Source organism: Phoenix dactylifera, chromosome 14 (genome assembly GCF_009389715.1).
Source record: "Phoenix dactylifera cultivar Barhee BC4 chromosome 14, palm_55x_up_171113_PBpolish2nd_filt_p, whole genome shotgun sequence".
NCBI lineage: Eukaryota > Viridiplantae > Streptophyta > Magnoliopsida > Arecales > Arecaceae > Phoenix > Phoenix dactylifera.
The window spans coordinates 3,114,830-3,130,007 of NC_052405.1; the positions used below are offsets into that span (position 1 = coordinate 3,114,830).

The window sequence follows — 15,178 nt, forward strand, 5'->3', positions numbered from 1 at the left end:
CACTGCACCGGTCCTTAGGCCTTGCTACATGAGCATTTCATCTTCCTACGAGATTGAGGTTCCATCCAATGGTGAAAAAGAATTCAAGGTCTAGTAATTTGAGGAATGATATCAAACTTTGACCATGGTGAACAAGAATTGATCTTCCATTCAGCATTAGACTCCACTAGCAAAGCAAAGCTTGACTTATGATTGGAGGAACATCATGGTTGGTGATTTTTTTTCATGCAGTCATACTCTCAACCCTAATATAGCTTTCGAGGATATGGTTTGATCTTTTATATGGCGAAGTGTATGACATTGTGAATTATTTTTCTCTAAAAAATTTCCTTGGAAGATTTTTTTATCAAATTATATCCGTTCCATCAATTTTGACATGCCGTCTTTATTTTTGTTCAACTTTCTTAAAATATCATCCTTAACAAGTTTCTTATATCTTGTGACGTACTCGTCATGGAACAGTAATCATATGAACTGCAATTTGCTATGTTGAAGAAGTTGAGAGACATTGATCACTTATTTTATAGAACCATCGGTTGAATATTGGGCATAAAGTATTGATGCTCGATACTAGTTGACCTAGAAGAGATGCACAGTTCAGAAAATTTCTAGCTGGCTAGCATGATTGATTTATTTCTTAATTTTATTTAAAAAATTGACAGGCCTATTTTAGTTGCAGTTATATAAATATTTATTTAATTATCCTCAATATGGATGATGTATCTATGATTTCAGATGTTATCTTGTCCAGTTTGGCTTGTGGACATTCTCAAATTTCTTATTCATCCCCAAAGCTTCGTTAGTCCATATGTCTATAAATATGTGTTAGTCTTCCGAAGTAAAAATTTCTGTGACTAATGGTTCTTAAGACAGTAGTCTCCTTTTCTTAAAAAACAAAATCACCACGGCTCTTATTTTTGGCCATTCCATCCTCATCTTTTGTTCTTTGCGTTGTCATGATCTTTTCTGCCGCAATAACTGGTACTCGGATGGTCGATTCGATCAATATTTATCATAAAAAAATCATATAAAGTGACGGTCCATCGTCAGTGTCTTTTCAAGGATGGACCCAACAGAGATCGGTGCTGAGAGAGGCTATGGATATTCGTCAGCAATGCCGAGGATCGGTGCTGAGACACAGTGGCGCGTCCTTCGACCATGTTGGCCCACTTGTGCGGCCACGAGTGCTCAGCAATCTGCTGCTTGGATTTTAATGGGATGGAACTCAGTGATTGAATCTTAGCTCTGATAAAGTGTGTGGATCTTGTACCAAAAATAAATAAATAAATAAAGTGTGTGGATCAACGGATGAAGGCATTTTTTTTTCTAATTTCCTTTTTTTTTTGAAAAAAAAGGCATTGCCCTTTTTAGTTCGACTAGGTTGATCTCATTTCATTTTTTGGCTAAACAAATGGGTTTTAAGTGAAATCCGTTTCTTGATTGCCAACTTGTGCTTAGAATGACTGGTGGATGATCAGCAGGTGAAATCGAAGATATGTGCTTTGTGAAATTTAAGGATGTGTTGCGTTATAACAATTTTTTTTGCAGCTTCAAATGCAGTACCAATGTATCTAGCAACAAATTTTGTTCATCTTCCGTTCGTCAAAGGACGCGGATAGGCTGGATCGTATCCATCACTTTATCAATGTATTAGTGAATGACTTTTACATGTTCAGTTTTTGGCAAGCAACCGTTTAAATTTTGAATTTAAATGAAACTATGAAAAGAAATCTGAACGATCACAAATTGTAGTTATTTGAAGTCAGATCATATGATTTCGTGCTCCAGCTCGAGGAATGAACTCGGATTCAACGTCTAAAGTTGAACAAATTCGTTTCTGATCAGATAGACACCTATGATTGGTCCTCCCACATAAATCCCGAAATCTCTATTGTCAATATGAATATCCAGTTTCCCCCGGGGGGGGGGGGTTCTAAAAAGTAAAAGCAAACCGCCTTTCCCATCGCCTTTCGGCCCTGTTCCTCTCCCCTCCTTTCCGCTCGCCCGCTCCGTTACAAGAGGACAGCTGTGCTGGGCCCCACTCCTATCTCCATGCAGCTCCCCGCCGCACACGTAGCGACCCCGCAGCGAATCATTCAAGAGAGAGAGAGGGCGCTCATCTTGGGATCCGTCGCGCCCTTCGCCTGCCCCCTCACTCTTAACCCCCACTCCACTTGGATCTGCAGCAAGAACCAGAACTCCGTCTTCTTCACGTTGCAGCAAGCCTGGAGATATATGGTTGCAGCCCTAGAACTTGATCCTGATTCTTGATCGATGGCCTTCGCGTTCGCGGGGATTCGGTTCTCTTTGGCGCTATCACCTCGATCCGTGATCCATGGCGATCGCAAGAACGGTGGAAATGCATCTCTCACCTTCTTGAAGGACTCTTTACCGCGTAAGCTCTTTATGTCTTTCTCGCTCCGAACCTTGTTTGTTGTCGTGTTCTTGACTCGGTTCTGCTGGAGTTTCTTGGATATCGGTTTGATGCTTCTGTTCGGTAATCTGAGGTAGTGCGTTCTTGTTTCGCTTCTTGATGATCAAACTTTTTGCTGTTATCTGTTTCTTGTACTCTGGTTCGATTCTTCTCTTGTTCTTTCAATTTGCGAATGTTTTCTGTACGCTGTCCCGTGATCTGTGTTCACTTTCTTGGATCTTGTCAATTGTTCTAATGTTTTTTCTCCAGTTGTTTCTAATGATGGGGTGTTGATATTTTTTGCTTATATCAAAATGTCTCCCTCCCTCCCTCCCTCCCTCCCTCCCTCCCTCTCTCTCTCTCTCTCTCAAATTTAATGAGAGGATACCCATATATGTATGCTTTATGTGCTATGCTATGCGTTCTGTTTGGATTTAAGTTTTTTTCGTGTGTGGTGTTAGATGCTTAGATTTTATAAATTGGAGTAAAAGAAAGAAAAATGACATGGAGAAAAGAAGGCCGTGATCTTTTCTTGCGATTGAAATTTTCTTGTGTTTTTGTTAAGCAGGTTCGTTTGTGACATTGAGGAAGGATTGGGTGTTATGGTGTGGGGGCACTAGGTTATGAATAGGTCTGAACTTAGAAAACTGTGTCCTTTTGGAGTCGGAGCTGAGGAGAAAATAGAACAAAATTGTATTACAATGTTTTTACTTGTAAGCTTTGCATTAAATTGATAGTTCCTTGAACTTGGAGACTGACGGGTTATGCATCTTGTCGAGATGTATATTTTGATTTCTCAGAGCCCTTATTCCTGATTATGACCATACTATGGGAATTTGCACATTGACTTTGCTTGACCAAGCAAGGAGACAAGATATGAGAAGCAAATATCCAAGACAAAGGAATTTGAGTAGTTGTGGGTATTGATATGTGCAAGCCTTCTTATTTATGTATTTACTCAAAGATTTTGAGGATATATATGTTGGTGGCATGATAGTAGATACATTCATGCTTTAGAAAAGAATCCCCATAGATGTTAATGTTTTACAAGATGCTTGAAAAATTGTGGGTTGCATTTCTTACACAATCATGTTGGGCACTTGCATGATGAAAGGTGACCAGGCATCCCATGACAACATCTAGCATGTCAATAAGCTTTCTAGCTTGACAAAACCTGCTTGGTGGGGCTACGGCCTTATTTTCAGTTTAGTTCCTCAACAGAAGAGTTCGCGTGATCCATCTTTTCTGTTGTCTTTGGCTAGTATTTTATCCATTTCATGTCGAAAATCATGAAATGGGAGAGTCTATTGGTTGTGAGCATGGTACATATGAGGATTATGTTTTTGGAAGAAAAGGCCGTGAGTGGGAAGTGGAGCTGCCAAATCATTGGCATTGTTCTCTTATAAATAGCATATTCAGATCTTTTAGGTACATAAAGACATTTCTGTAGGTTCGCCCTGTTGACTTTACCCTAGACATTATGTGATTTTAAGAATCTGGATATTAGGAAATGATCTTGAGATTGGAGCAGGGCACATGGAGTTCTATATATCTGGACAACATCTTGGAGTGCTAGTTTCTTTAGGGAACGCTAGGGTAATGCTTTGGATCACATTTGAAAGTTTTCATCATGATTGTGACATGCTAATTTTGTATATTTGGATGGAGAAAAGTAGGGAGACCACTTGGAGATGCTTTACTTAGATTACAAAAGATGATCTGAAAATACTGATGATTCTGAAGGTTAGATTATTCTGTAATGCAAAATTTGTCAACAATGATTATTGGGAACATATATAACTACAAAGTTGAATAGCTACCAACAAATTCTAATGTTATCATGGGTTTAAGCTCTCAAAATCAAGAAAAAACTGTTTGTGCTCAAGCTGTGGGAACCATGCAGCATAAAAGTTTTGAGAAGCATTGAAGCTCCAATTGGTATTATGGGCAAAGAACCCTGAGATACAGGTGTATAATAAAGAGGCTTTGGAAAAAAGAATAAAAAAAGGGGAAGAACTATCTTATGCTAATGCTCAGGAATGCACTTTAAACTTAAGATGAACTTGCCTCATGTGGATGCAAGGGATGAGACTGGTCATGGTTATGGAATCAACTTCAGATGAGAGATGTGAAGACAACACATTAGCTATAGAAGTGTTATAGAAGAGTAGAAGTAATTTGCTTTGGTGTGTTATCTATTTTGTCTTCTTCCTTTAAAACATATGTATTCCTGCTAGTGTAATGCTTACTAGATTTCTTTTTTAGGGAAAGTACTTGCTGGAAATTCTTCTTATGACCCTGATTCTGCGTCCACAACTGCTGCTGCATCTAGAAAGGTGCTGGCTCCAGGTGGCGAAAGTGATGGCTTGTCATCTTCTACAGATTCAATTGGGAACCCTGAAGTTTCTCCTGATGACCTGGAGGTGTATGCTAGGATAGGAAAATTCCATGTATTTTTACATAGTCTTGCAATGTTATTTAATGTGTTTCCTATTATTAACCGAGCTCAATAACAAAAAAATGGAAGAGCAAGTAATGTTTTTTCAGGAATACAATCTTTGCTAAAGAGTCGACTAAGTTCCTATAACTTTCTTGATTAATTTCGCCCATAAATTTTTGCCTTCGTGTGGATCTTTGGCCACTTTAGGCCTCATTTGGTTTTATTGTGAACCCAGAATTGTATTTTATCTTCAAATCTTAGCGCTTCCTCCCCAACCCCTTACCCCACCTCCTCCCAACTCCGACCTCCTCTCTTACAAGGAAGCGAAAAGATAACATCTATTTTTGTTCATTGAGTCCTTAATCAGGCATATATGCTTCTCCTCCATATGCTTAGGTTTCCAAAGCAGGTTTTGCTCAATGTATTTTCAAGGAAGCTGATTCAGATATCACTTTTTTTCATAGTATGCCGTACTGTACCGTACTGAATGGTACTAGGCGTACCGTACCGGATGGATACTATGCTAGTGTGGCATCGGGATGGGGTCTGGTACCAATACGACGAACCTTTTTTTTTCTTCTTAATGTTTTGATATCACTTATTTTTCCTCCAAAAACTCTTTGAAAATATTTGCTTGTGTCAAACTTCCATATGTAATTTTGTATAAAAAAAACTTCCATATATAATTTCATGCAAGTCTGCATCCTGACAATGCCCTTTTTCATGACTGATCTACATGTGATTCTTTCGGTAGGTATTACAAGAATCAACAGGTCTATCCATTCAAGATGAGGGAAAGATAAAAGCTGGGCAAACACCCATGTCTTCAGAAGCCATGGATGATGAAGCCATGGATGATGAAATCATGAATGAAGGTGCTAAACAGTCTATACATTCTCAAGCCAATCAGACCATTGAAAAAGTTGAGGAGAAGCCCAGATTTATTGCTCCACCTGGTAGCGTAAAAAGAATTTATGAAATTGACCCATCTTTGGAAGGCCATCGTGCACATCTTGATCATCGGTAGGCTTCTCTTTGCTATGACATGTTTTAAAAGATGTTTTGTTCCAGCATGGTGATGTGAATTTGATAATTTTGCCGAAATATTTTGGTAATGTAAAAACAAAAAAGCAATTGAGAAAGAATTGGTCATTGGCATATATGGTAAATCATGAGTCTTAAAACACCAATACTTATGCTGTAGAAAGAACATTTATTCTGGATACATTTTTCAGTTCATCACTTAAAGATGCCACTTTATGCCCATTATTTGTTGCAAGACTACAGCAACACTCTTCAAGTAAGTTCATCTCTTCTTCTGAGGTTGTCGCAGAGTCCGAATAATGAACTTAGTCATATGCATTTGACTAAAACAGCAGGCCCTAAAATCTGTTACTGGGCCACTTGGAATGAGCTTATTGGACCAACATTTTGAAAGAAACCAAGGTTTTGTTTGTCTACAAAAAGACCAAGGTGTTCTTATGCGGTTCCGGCAACACTGATGGTTCCGAAGGAGCCTGATGTTGCATAATGAAGTCTTCATAATAGAAAAGGTGGAGCTTAGTAGGTAATCTATATCACCAAGAATTGAAAAAACTTCACAACACTATGCTTTTACCCATTTATGAATGGAAGTTTAAATTAATATGTTGGAAGCTGTAAATTACTGCAATTTCTCATGTGTACATTCAAGTGCACAAAGGCAAACATACACATATGTGATAGCAACAATTTACAAAATTTGATATAAAGCCACAAGCACATGGCCTTAAGTATTCATATCAAGGTATGCTGGGTCGTCCCAAACTGGACGGTACAGAGCATACCGATTTGAGGCCAAACTAGGACAATTCGGCCCCTCGAATCGGAGAATCACCCGAACTGCTCAGAATCGGCCAGTTTAGAGCGGTATCATTGCGAATTGGGCGGTTCGCACCAGTTCAGGCTTGGTACCAAGCCCATTCGCCCACTTTTGCGCCCCGCCCTCGCACCTCACGCGGGTCTCGCACATGTCTGGTGCACATCCTCCTCGCATGCCGCGTGCATGAGGCACCCCCTCCTATCAGTCATGTGAGGATCACTAATAGAGGGTGTTGAGAACCCCCATGAGAGGTTCTCAGCCCCCCTCTTCCCCTGCACACCATTTTTGTGAAAAAAAATGAAATGGGCCAACTCTAGACTATTTCAGTGGATTTCAGAATGAAATTTAGCTGAAATTAAGTAATGCAACTTGTCCTCACTTATTTTATGTATTTTTTTATTTTGAGGCCAAAAATTGGCTATAAATTGAAAAGATAGGCGAAAGTGATGTTAAATTTTTGTATGTTGGTGTCATTTAATAGTATGTTGTAAATCTAGGAAAAATATATAGCATGAAACCAAGATCATAGCTTTTTATTAAATTTGTAATTTTTAAATAAAAAAATAATTTTAGATTAAAAATTTTAAAATAATATAAAATTTTAAAAAATACTGTAAAATAAGAACCATGCTTAGGGGTATGAATCCTAATCTTGATAAAAATTTCATATCATTTTATTCAAGTTTGGACATGATCATGTGAATAGTGACGTAGGCCCAAATTTTAAATTAAATTCACAAAAAAGTGGTCTTCTATGCATGTCTGTGGGTTGAAAGAAATATATGTGGCATCCAGGGTGGGTTCTACATGGATCTAAGATCAAAATAATTTTCTGAATTATTTATTTATTTAGTAATCATTTCTTAAATTAAAAAATAATAAAAAATAAAATAATACAAACAATTATGAAACTTAATACTACGTAAAGATAACTCAGAAGTATTTTCTGAAATAGAAAATATATTTTTTTTGTAGCATATTGAAATTTTACTATTTTTAAAAAAAAAGGAGCTTCAAAACTAGATAGCAGCATATTAGAGCAAATGGGGCACCTATGGACTGACAGTAATGTGTGATGGGTGGATGGATCCCAGCAGGCGAAGCATCATCAACTTTCTTACTTATTGTGACATGAAGATCTTCTTTGACAAGTCAATTGATGCTTCAGATAAGTTGCATGGCACAATACATTCTCAAATTGATGAAGAATGTGATAGATCGAGTGGAAGAGTAGAATGTCATGCAGGTGGTTATTTATAATGGGCCATAGTATAAGGCTGTCGGTGAGTTGTTGATGGAGATGCGGCTCCACATTGCATCGACCTCTTGTTGATGGATATCGGAAATATTTGCAGGGTTAAGCAGGTTGCAGAGACAACCGAATCCATCATCAGGTTTATCTACAATCACACATGGGTCTTGGTTCTAATGAGGAAGTTGACTATTGGAGAAATATTGAGTCTAGGTGTTACACGGGCTACTAATTAGATTACACTTGATAGCCTTCTTAATTGGATGTTGGCTTATATCAAATGTTTGTCAGTGCCGAGTAGCAAGATAGTAGATATGTGAGGGCCGACATTGTGAGGAGCATGTGGAGGGCTTGGTGACGAGCTAGTAGTTCTGGCACTGAGCCAAGAGGATTGTGAATGCTATCAAGCTTTCATACGCGGTGCTTGCGCCATGGGTTATGAGAGGTACTCACATATGGGCTTTCCCTATCATATGATGATGGTTCCTAAGGAACAGATCAGGCAAGTAGATCTAGCAAATGCCCATAAGTACATAGACATCATTAAGCAGAGGTGGGACTACCAGATGGATACGGAGCTACATCTAGCATGAGAATATACATTAAAATAGTTGTTCATTATCTAGAATTATGGTTGCTATTGTCATACTAAAACAATTGTAAATCGTATTGGCAGCTTACCATTTGAACCCGAAGTCTAGTACATCCCTGGTATTGCAACGGACAATGAATTTCTGTCTGCCCCGCATAGTATCATATACAAGATAGACCCTGATTCAGATGTCGCGGTGCAGTATCTCAATCATTATTAATTTATCAACATGTTAAAATGGCACAATTGTTGTGTGCCATGTCTCATTTGCACAGACAAAAACATTTAGGAAGGGATTCCATAGCTTCGATGAACGAGAAGTTGTTCTTAACAAGGGTAGGATCGTGACGAATCTAGGTATATTACATACTTGATAGGTTGACATTTTATAATTTCATTCAACGCTTTTGCAGTTGAGTGGTCGTTTTATTTCGGGGGGGTCAACTTGAAATCTTAGATGGCTTGCTATCTGGATCCTTTTAAAGATGGTATCCTCTAGTGGCTGTGAGTGCAACTGGTCCATATCCATTATGATCCATGGTAATTAGAGGAAGCATCTTACATAGAAACACTTCAATGATCTTGTCTACGTGCACTACAATCTAAGGTTAAGGTTTAAGTTCATCGAGGAGAAAGTGGAGCCAAAGTATAATATCCGCTCCACAACAATTTGGTCTAGAACGATGAGGATCCAATGATTGGTTAGCTTGAGGGCCAATAGCGAGAGTAAGAGCTCGACGAGCCAGGATCGCCTTTACGACTAGCTAGCATTGTAGCCAGCGAGACTAGGGTGAATGCGAAGCAATAGATAGAACGTAACATCCCGCACTCACATCCAACAGATCAGGCAGAGGGGTTAGTGAGGAGCGAATCGTCACATGATTCCATTTCTGAGATATCCTCCCAGCGCTTTGATCGTGAGATGTTCAGACAAGTTAATCAAGAGGGCAAGACAAGAAAGAAAGTAGTTGGAAGAAAGGCAAACACAAGGCCCTATTGGAGAAAGTGGGGTACATTTAGACATCAGGGAGCCCGTACAGTCATATGGGAGTAGTAGTGATGATGCATCTGGTGGCTAGGGGCAATGACAGAGCTAGGCAAGTGGGGCAAGACAAGAAAGAAAGTAGTTGGAAGAAAGGCAAAGACAAGGCCCAATTGGAGAGAGTGGAGTAGATTCAGACATCAAGGAGCCCTTATAGTCATATGGGAGTAGCAGTGATGATGCATCTGGTGGCTAGAGGGGATGTCGAACCACCATATATGGCTCACAATCTTAGTTCACTCACACCATGCAGGATGGGGACCATGGTGCTCGACCGAGAGGATACAACGTATTGGGTTCAGAATCCTATACATGATCCTATTATCCGTAGATCTACTGCTCTTCAAACACGTCATCCTCCAGTGTCTACTATACTCTGCGGGTCGGAATTTGCTGCTAGCATATTCAAATAGATCGCTTTATGGTCGTAGTATTGGGTAGATGACTCCTCCCAGAGTGATACAGTCGCTCGCAGCACGTACAGAAACTATCTAGGCTACGTACATTATGACGTCCTGACGAGCTTACAGGACTGGAGGACTATGTGGATAGAGAATTGGGTCGGGCCCCTTGCATTCGAAGATGACTTCAGCATCTACGAGAGATCGCTGCTCTATGAGATTTTAGATGTTGTTATGTATTTAAATTAACTTTATATTATGTAGTTTTTTGATTTTTTTATGAATATAATGATTTATGTGCTTTAATTATATTTATTATTGAAATTATAGTCATTGTATAAACAAAAGGCATGAAAAAAAGAAATAACACAAGAAAGACCATCAACACCTCAAAAAGCTTCATAAAACATCATTAAATATCAAAAACAAATTAAAAAATAAAAAAAATTGCCAGCCGGTTCGGAATTGGCACGTTCGACCGTGCAGAGTGTCAGTACGGGTGGTTGACCACCCATATGGGAACTGGTACACATTCACCCTACCTTGATTCATACAGTTATAGATGCTATTATGGTTTATGTTTTTTTTTTTGTGATCTACATGGTTTATGGAATGTTTAAATCTGATGAATTACATGCATCATATTATATGTCAGATTATCACTTAAGATTTATTTATATTTTCTTTAGCTAATATGTGTTAGGTGGTGATGTTTAGTAAAATCATCTTAGTTTTTTTTTTAAAGAATTACTTATTGAGTTTTATTCTTCGTCTTCTTCCTTATCCAAAATGCTGTTAACATTGAATTTGTAATTTTGATGCATTATTTTTAATTCTTCCAAGTACAGATATAACCAGTACAAGAAAATGCGGGGGCTGATTGATCAGAATGAAGGTGGCTTGGATGCATTCTCTCGTGGCTATGAGAAATTTGGTTTTATCCGCAGGTAAACTTCCTATTCTTTCTCTGTACAACCATGGATCACTTTCCCTTCTTCTGAAATACACTTTAGCACCAACAATTTTCAACCTTATTTTTTCTGATTTCTCATCAGCATTCGATACTTCTTGCCTTTAAAGGTATTGCATTTCACTAAATTCTGCAGTGCCAATCTTTATCTCTTTCAATAAAGTAGTGCTATGTCAATTAGTTAAAAATCACTTATGCTGCAATGGTAGTTCATGTATGAGAATATAATTAGATTCCCCTGAAACATATGGGAACATGAATAGATCATAAATTCCTCCACAGCTATTACAATTTTCATGCTAGACTTATGAATGTATAAATGATACAACCTTTTGTTGCCATTTTCTTCTTCCATTAGGAAATTCTGAAAATCATCATGAAGATACATCTAATTGATTTAAATCTTCTTTCAGCTGATTCTTTTTATTTCTAATCCAGGCTGAAGAAAATCAATCTTTTTGTCTGGATATGTTATGCAAGAACTATAATACAGTACATGCATATATTCTTCTTTCTGTCACAAAATCATGCATTCAATCTCCGACTCATTTTAATGTTTCTGTTCTGAAATTTCAATAGTAAAAAGCAGGTAAGAGAAACAAAGGAGAAGTCAAAATAACTGTGCTTGTGTGTGCTTGTGCATAAATGCATTCAGGCATGTGCATGTGTGTGCCTGCACTGTAATAAGTGCTACTTTGTTGTCTTGACTTTAATTCTGAAATAGAAATATGATGGTATAAAGCTTACAAAGAAGAATCTTCAGAGAGGAACTTCTAAAAGTAGAGATATTTCCAACTCTGTTATATCCCTTTTGCTCCACCTATTACACTGTAGTGCAGTATATTTATAGCTGCATGCTAGTTTTTATTCTTATATTTATGTACACTTCTATGACAATTTAGTGTATTTTTTTTCTTGAGAAGAATACCAGTTTATTAATTAAGCGTGGTCATTCATATTCTGTATTCTGCTAGTAATTGTTTCCACGGTCTGAACAATGGTTATCTAACTAAAATTTAAGAAATAATTTCTTGTACTGATTTGATGACTCTAATTCTTTTGTTTTCTCACTTTTTTACCAGTGCTGATGGTATTACTTATCGGGAGTGGGCCCCTGGTGCAAAGGTCTGTTCTTTTGATAATTTTCATCTGTATCTAACTTCTGAGTTTTGCTACTTACGTCCATGATACGATCATGTGGAGAAATGTGACAAGTGGCTTTGCTGGTTTAATGAATCTATTCAATGTGTTACATCTTGGTTTCGGGTCCTGAATCGGTACCTCACTACTACCTTACAGCATGGCATGGTATGGTATGCTCCCATATTGATACATGTTAAGGCTGCTAAGTTGGAACAGCACCTATAGCATATGCCAGTGTATCAAGCCCCTGCAACCTACCTGTTGTCTGCTGGTACGGTATGGTATGCCGAGGTTCAGGCTGGTTCGTAAAACCTTGAATCTATTTATATATGTGTTGCATGGGCATATAGTTCTATATCTAACATTCATGCACTCCTGAGAATAGGGAGGAATATGTGGACATTATGATTTTAATGAAGTTTTGTGCTTTCTTTGTCTTTATTTTTAGCTTTCTTTACACTTTAGTTTATCTTCCATCTATAGTATCACCTCTCCTTTCACCTTCCTCCCCACCCTTTTCTAAATTGTCCTTTTAACTATGCTTTTAGCTGTGACACTAGAACAAATGAAGATCACCTGGTTGAGAAGTTATGGGTGTGCTCCAACTTCCGATACATTCAATATATGCTGCTTGCAATATTCATTATATTTTTAATATGGATATAATGTGTGCTGCTAACAACAAATATAGCTTCCTACAAGCTAAGAAGTATTACTCTAAATTTTAGCTTGTCATATATTTTCTGTATACCTTAGATTAAAAGAGCATAACTTATTGATCTTGGTTTTCAGTCAGCAGCAGTCATTGGAGACTTCAACAATTGGAATCCCAATGCAGATGTCATGAATCGGGTATGTCCTTGCATCTCAAATAACTATTCATCCTCTCAGGTACAACTGTTTGCTATTTTCTGTAGATTAATTTATGAGTCTCAAAGTTAAACTCTCCCAATGCGAATCTCATGAATTGGGTATGTCCTTGCAACTCGAATAACTCTTCGCATTGGCAAAAGCGAAAAACTTGGTGGAAGACAATTATTTGGGAGGGTTCTGCAGGATTTTTATAATGGTACTGTCATTTTTGTTTTGGAGGACTTTAAAGCTATTGGCCGCTTGTGGTCGTGGGGCGACCAGTCTTAAAGTTCTAGGAGAATTGTAGGAAGGTTGGACAGGTGTCTAGTCAATGTGGATTGGATACAAAGCTTCAATGAATCTTTTGTTCATTATGGGCCAGCAGGGATCAGCGACCATGCACCAATGGTGGTGCTGTACGCTAGCAAGATGAAATCCGGGATGAAGCCTTTCAGATTCAGCAATTTGTGAACATCTCAGGTTCCTGGGGGTTGTTGAGGAGGCCTGGACGGTGGAGGTGAGAGGGAACCCAACCTGTTACCCATTTCTTAAGGTTGACAAAGAATGCTCTTAAGGCCTGCCTGGAGTAAGAAGGAATTTGGAAACATCAAGGACAAAGTAAGAGAGAGCAGAGAGGAACTGGTGAAGATTCAAGATCCTCTGCAAGAGGACCGGACCCTCTGAACAGTGATCTTGTGGGCAAAGAGAAAACTTTGAAAGCCAATCATGCTTATCTAGCCAAATGTGAAGAAATCCAAGCCAGACAGAGTTCGAGAGCCCTATGGATCTCGGTTGGTGATGCTAACACCAAATTATTTTATGCATCTATGGCTAGTAAGAAGGCCTATAATTAAGGTACGCCGTACCAGTACCGGTAGGCGTACCGGTTGCCTACTTGACCGGTACGGTTCCGGTTCGGACCGGTACCGAACCGGCCAACAGAGTGCAGCACGCACACGGAAAATAGCATGCGGAAGCGTGTAGCGCGCGCCGCGTTAAATGCCACAGAGTGGCATTAAATGCCCCGAGCGGGCGCGCTGCCTAACGCGGGTGCGGTTCCCAGTGCGCGAGTGCGCTGCCCAGGGCTTGAATCGAGCCGGTCTGGTATGGGCTGAACCGGCATACCATGCCTATAATGGGATGAGAGTTTTGAAAGATGAAAGGGGTAACCTCCATGAAAAACATGAAGATAGCTGAGTTTGCTGTTGACTACTATCAAAGAATGGTTATTGCTGAACTTAGGATGTAAATCAAGAAGGAAATCTGGCCAAGGAGAGTACTATTAGAAGATTCTAAAAGGTGGCTGAGCAGCCCGATCTCATAAAAATTTTTTATGTGAAAAGAGAAAATGCTTAGAAGCTTCCTGTGGAAAGGAACTGAAAATGAGAAGAGCTTCCTCCCGGTTAGCTGGACTAAGGTGTGTGTACCTAAGGAGGAGGGGGCTTTGTGCGAGAAAGTTGGGAGACTGGAACGATGCATCTTTGCTTAGACGAAATGGCCTAGGGAAGTAATGCTTTGTGGGCACAATTGCTTCGACAGAAATATCTTAAGAATCAGTCCATTTGGGAGGTTGAACCCATGTAGATTAATTTTTGAGAGTCTCAAAGTTGAACTCAAGTCTTTTCTTGAGTCAAATTTTTTTCCCTCTAAGCTAGTTTTTGTCATTTTTGAGAATCTCATCCTATGTTACGGAAGAAAGCCTGAAATATACTAAAATATACTGTATGTTTCATGATGAAAGCCATTATCATGTTGAACGAATAATCAGCCTGACAATAGGAAACAGTATAACCTGGCAATTGTAGAGTTATGTAATTATAGATCATTATCCATAGATGTACTAGTGACTGACATGCTTTACTAGTGTGGGTCTGAACTGGTTCCTTGATGGATTCCTTCCATTAAAGGAGGTTTTAGAATCTAGAGTGCCCTTTATAGATTTCTTCTATGATATTTTGCTTGTTAACATCTGGTATGTATACTAACAGTTTTCTTGTGCATGAGAACACATTTGCACAATCTGGAAATTTGTTATAATGCATAAAGACTTCTAATTTTTATTATCCCTTCACCAATTGATTTTATATATATGCTGAAAGTTGATGATTAATTATTTTCAGAATGAGTTTGGTGTATGGGAGATTTTTCTGCCCAATAATGCTGATGGTTCACCTCCTATACCTCATGGCTCACGTGTCAAGGTATTTTTCTT

The 15,178-nt window shown here is 38.7% G+C and overlaps 1 protein-coding gene across 1 annotated transcript in view; it reads left to right on the plus strand.

The window, feature by feature from the left end:
• The first annotated feature begins 2,110 nt into the window (after window positions 1-2,110).
• Window positions 2,111-15,178, plus strand: part of LOC103707995 (1,4-alpha-glucan-branching enzyme 2-2, chloroplastic/amyloplastic) — a 32,218-nt gene continuing 19,150 nt past the window's right edge. The window contains exons 1-7 of the mRNA XM_039133335.1: window positions 2,111-2,395; window positions 4,679-4,836; window positions 5,608-5,876; window positions 10,850-10,948; window positions 12,054-12,096; window positions 12,907-12,966; window positions 15,087-15,167. Coding sequence (XP_038989263.1) covers window positions 2,275-2,395; window positions 4,679-4,836; window positions 5,608-5,876; window positions 10,850-10,948; window positions 12,054-12,096; window positions 12,907-12,966; window positions 15,087-15,167 — 831 coding nt within the window. The 5' untranslated portion in view covers window positions 2,111-2,274. The remainder of the gene's footprint in view (window positions 2,396-4,678; window positions 4,837-5,607; window positions 5,877-10,849; window positions 10,949-12,053; window positions 12,097-12,906; window positions 12,967-15,086; window positions 15,168-15,178) is intronic.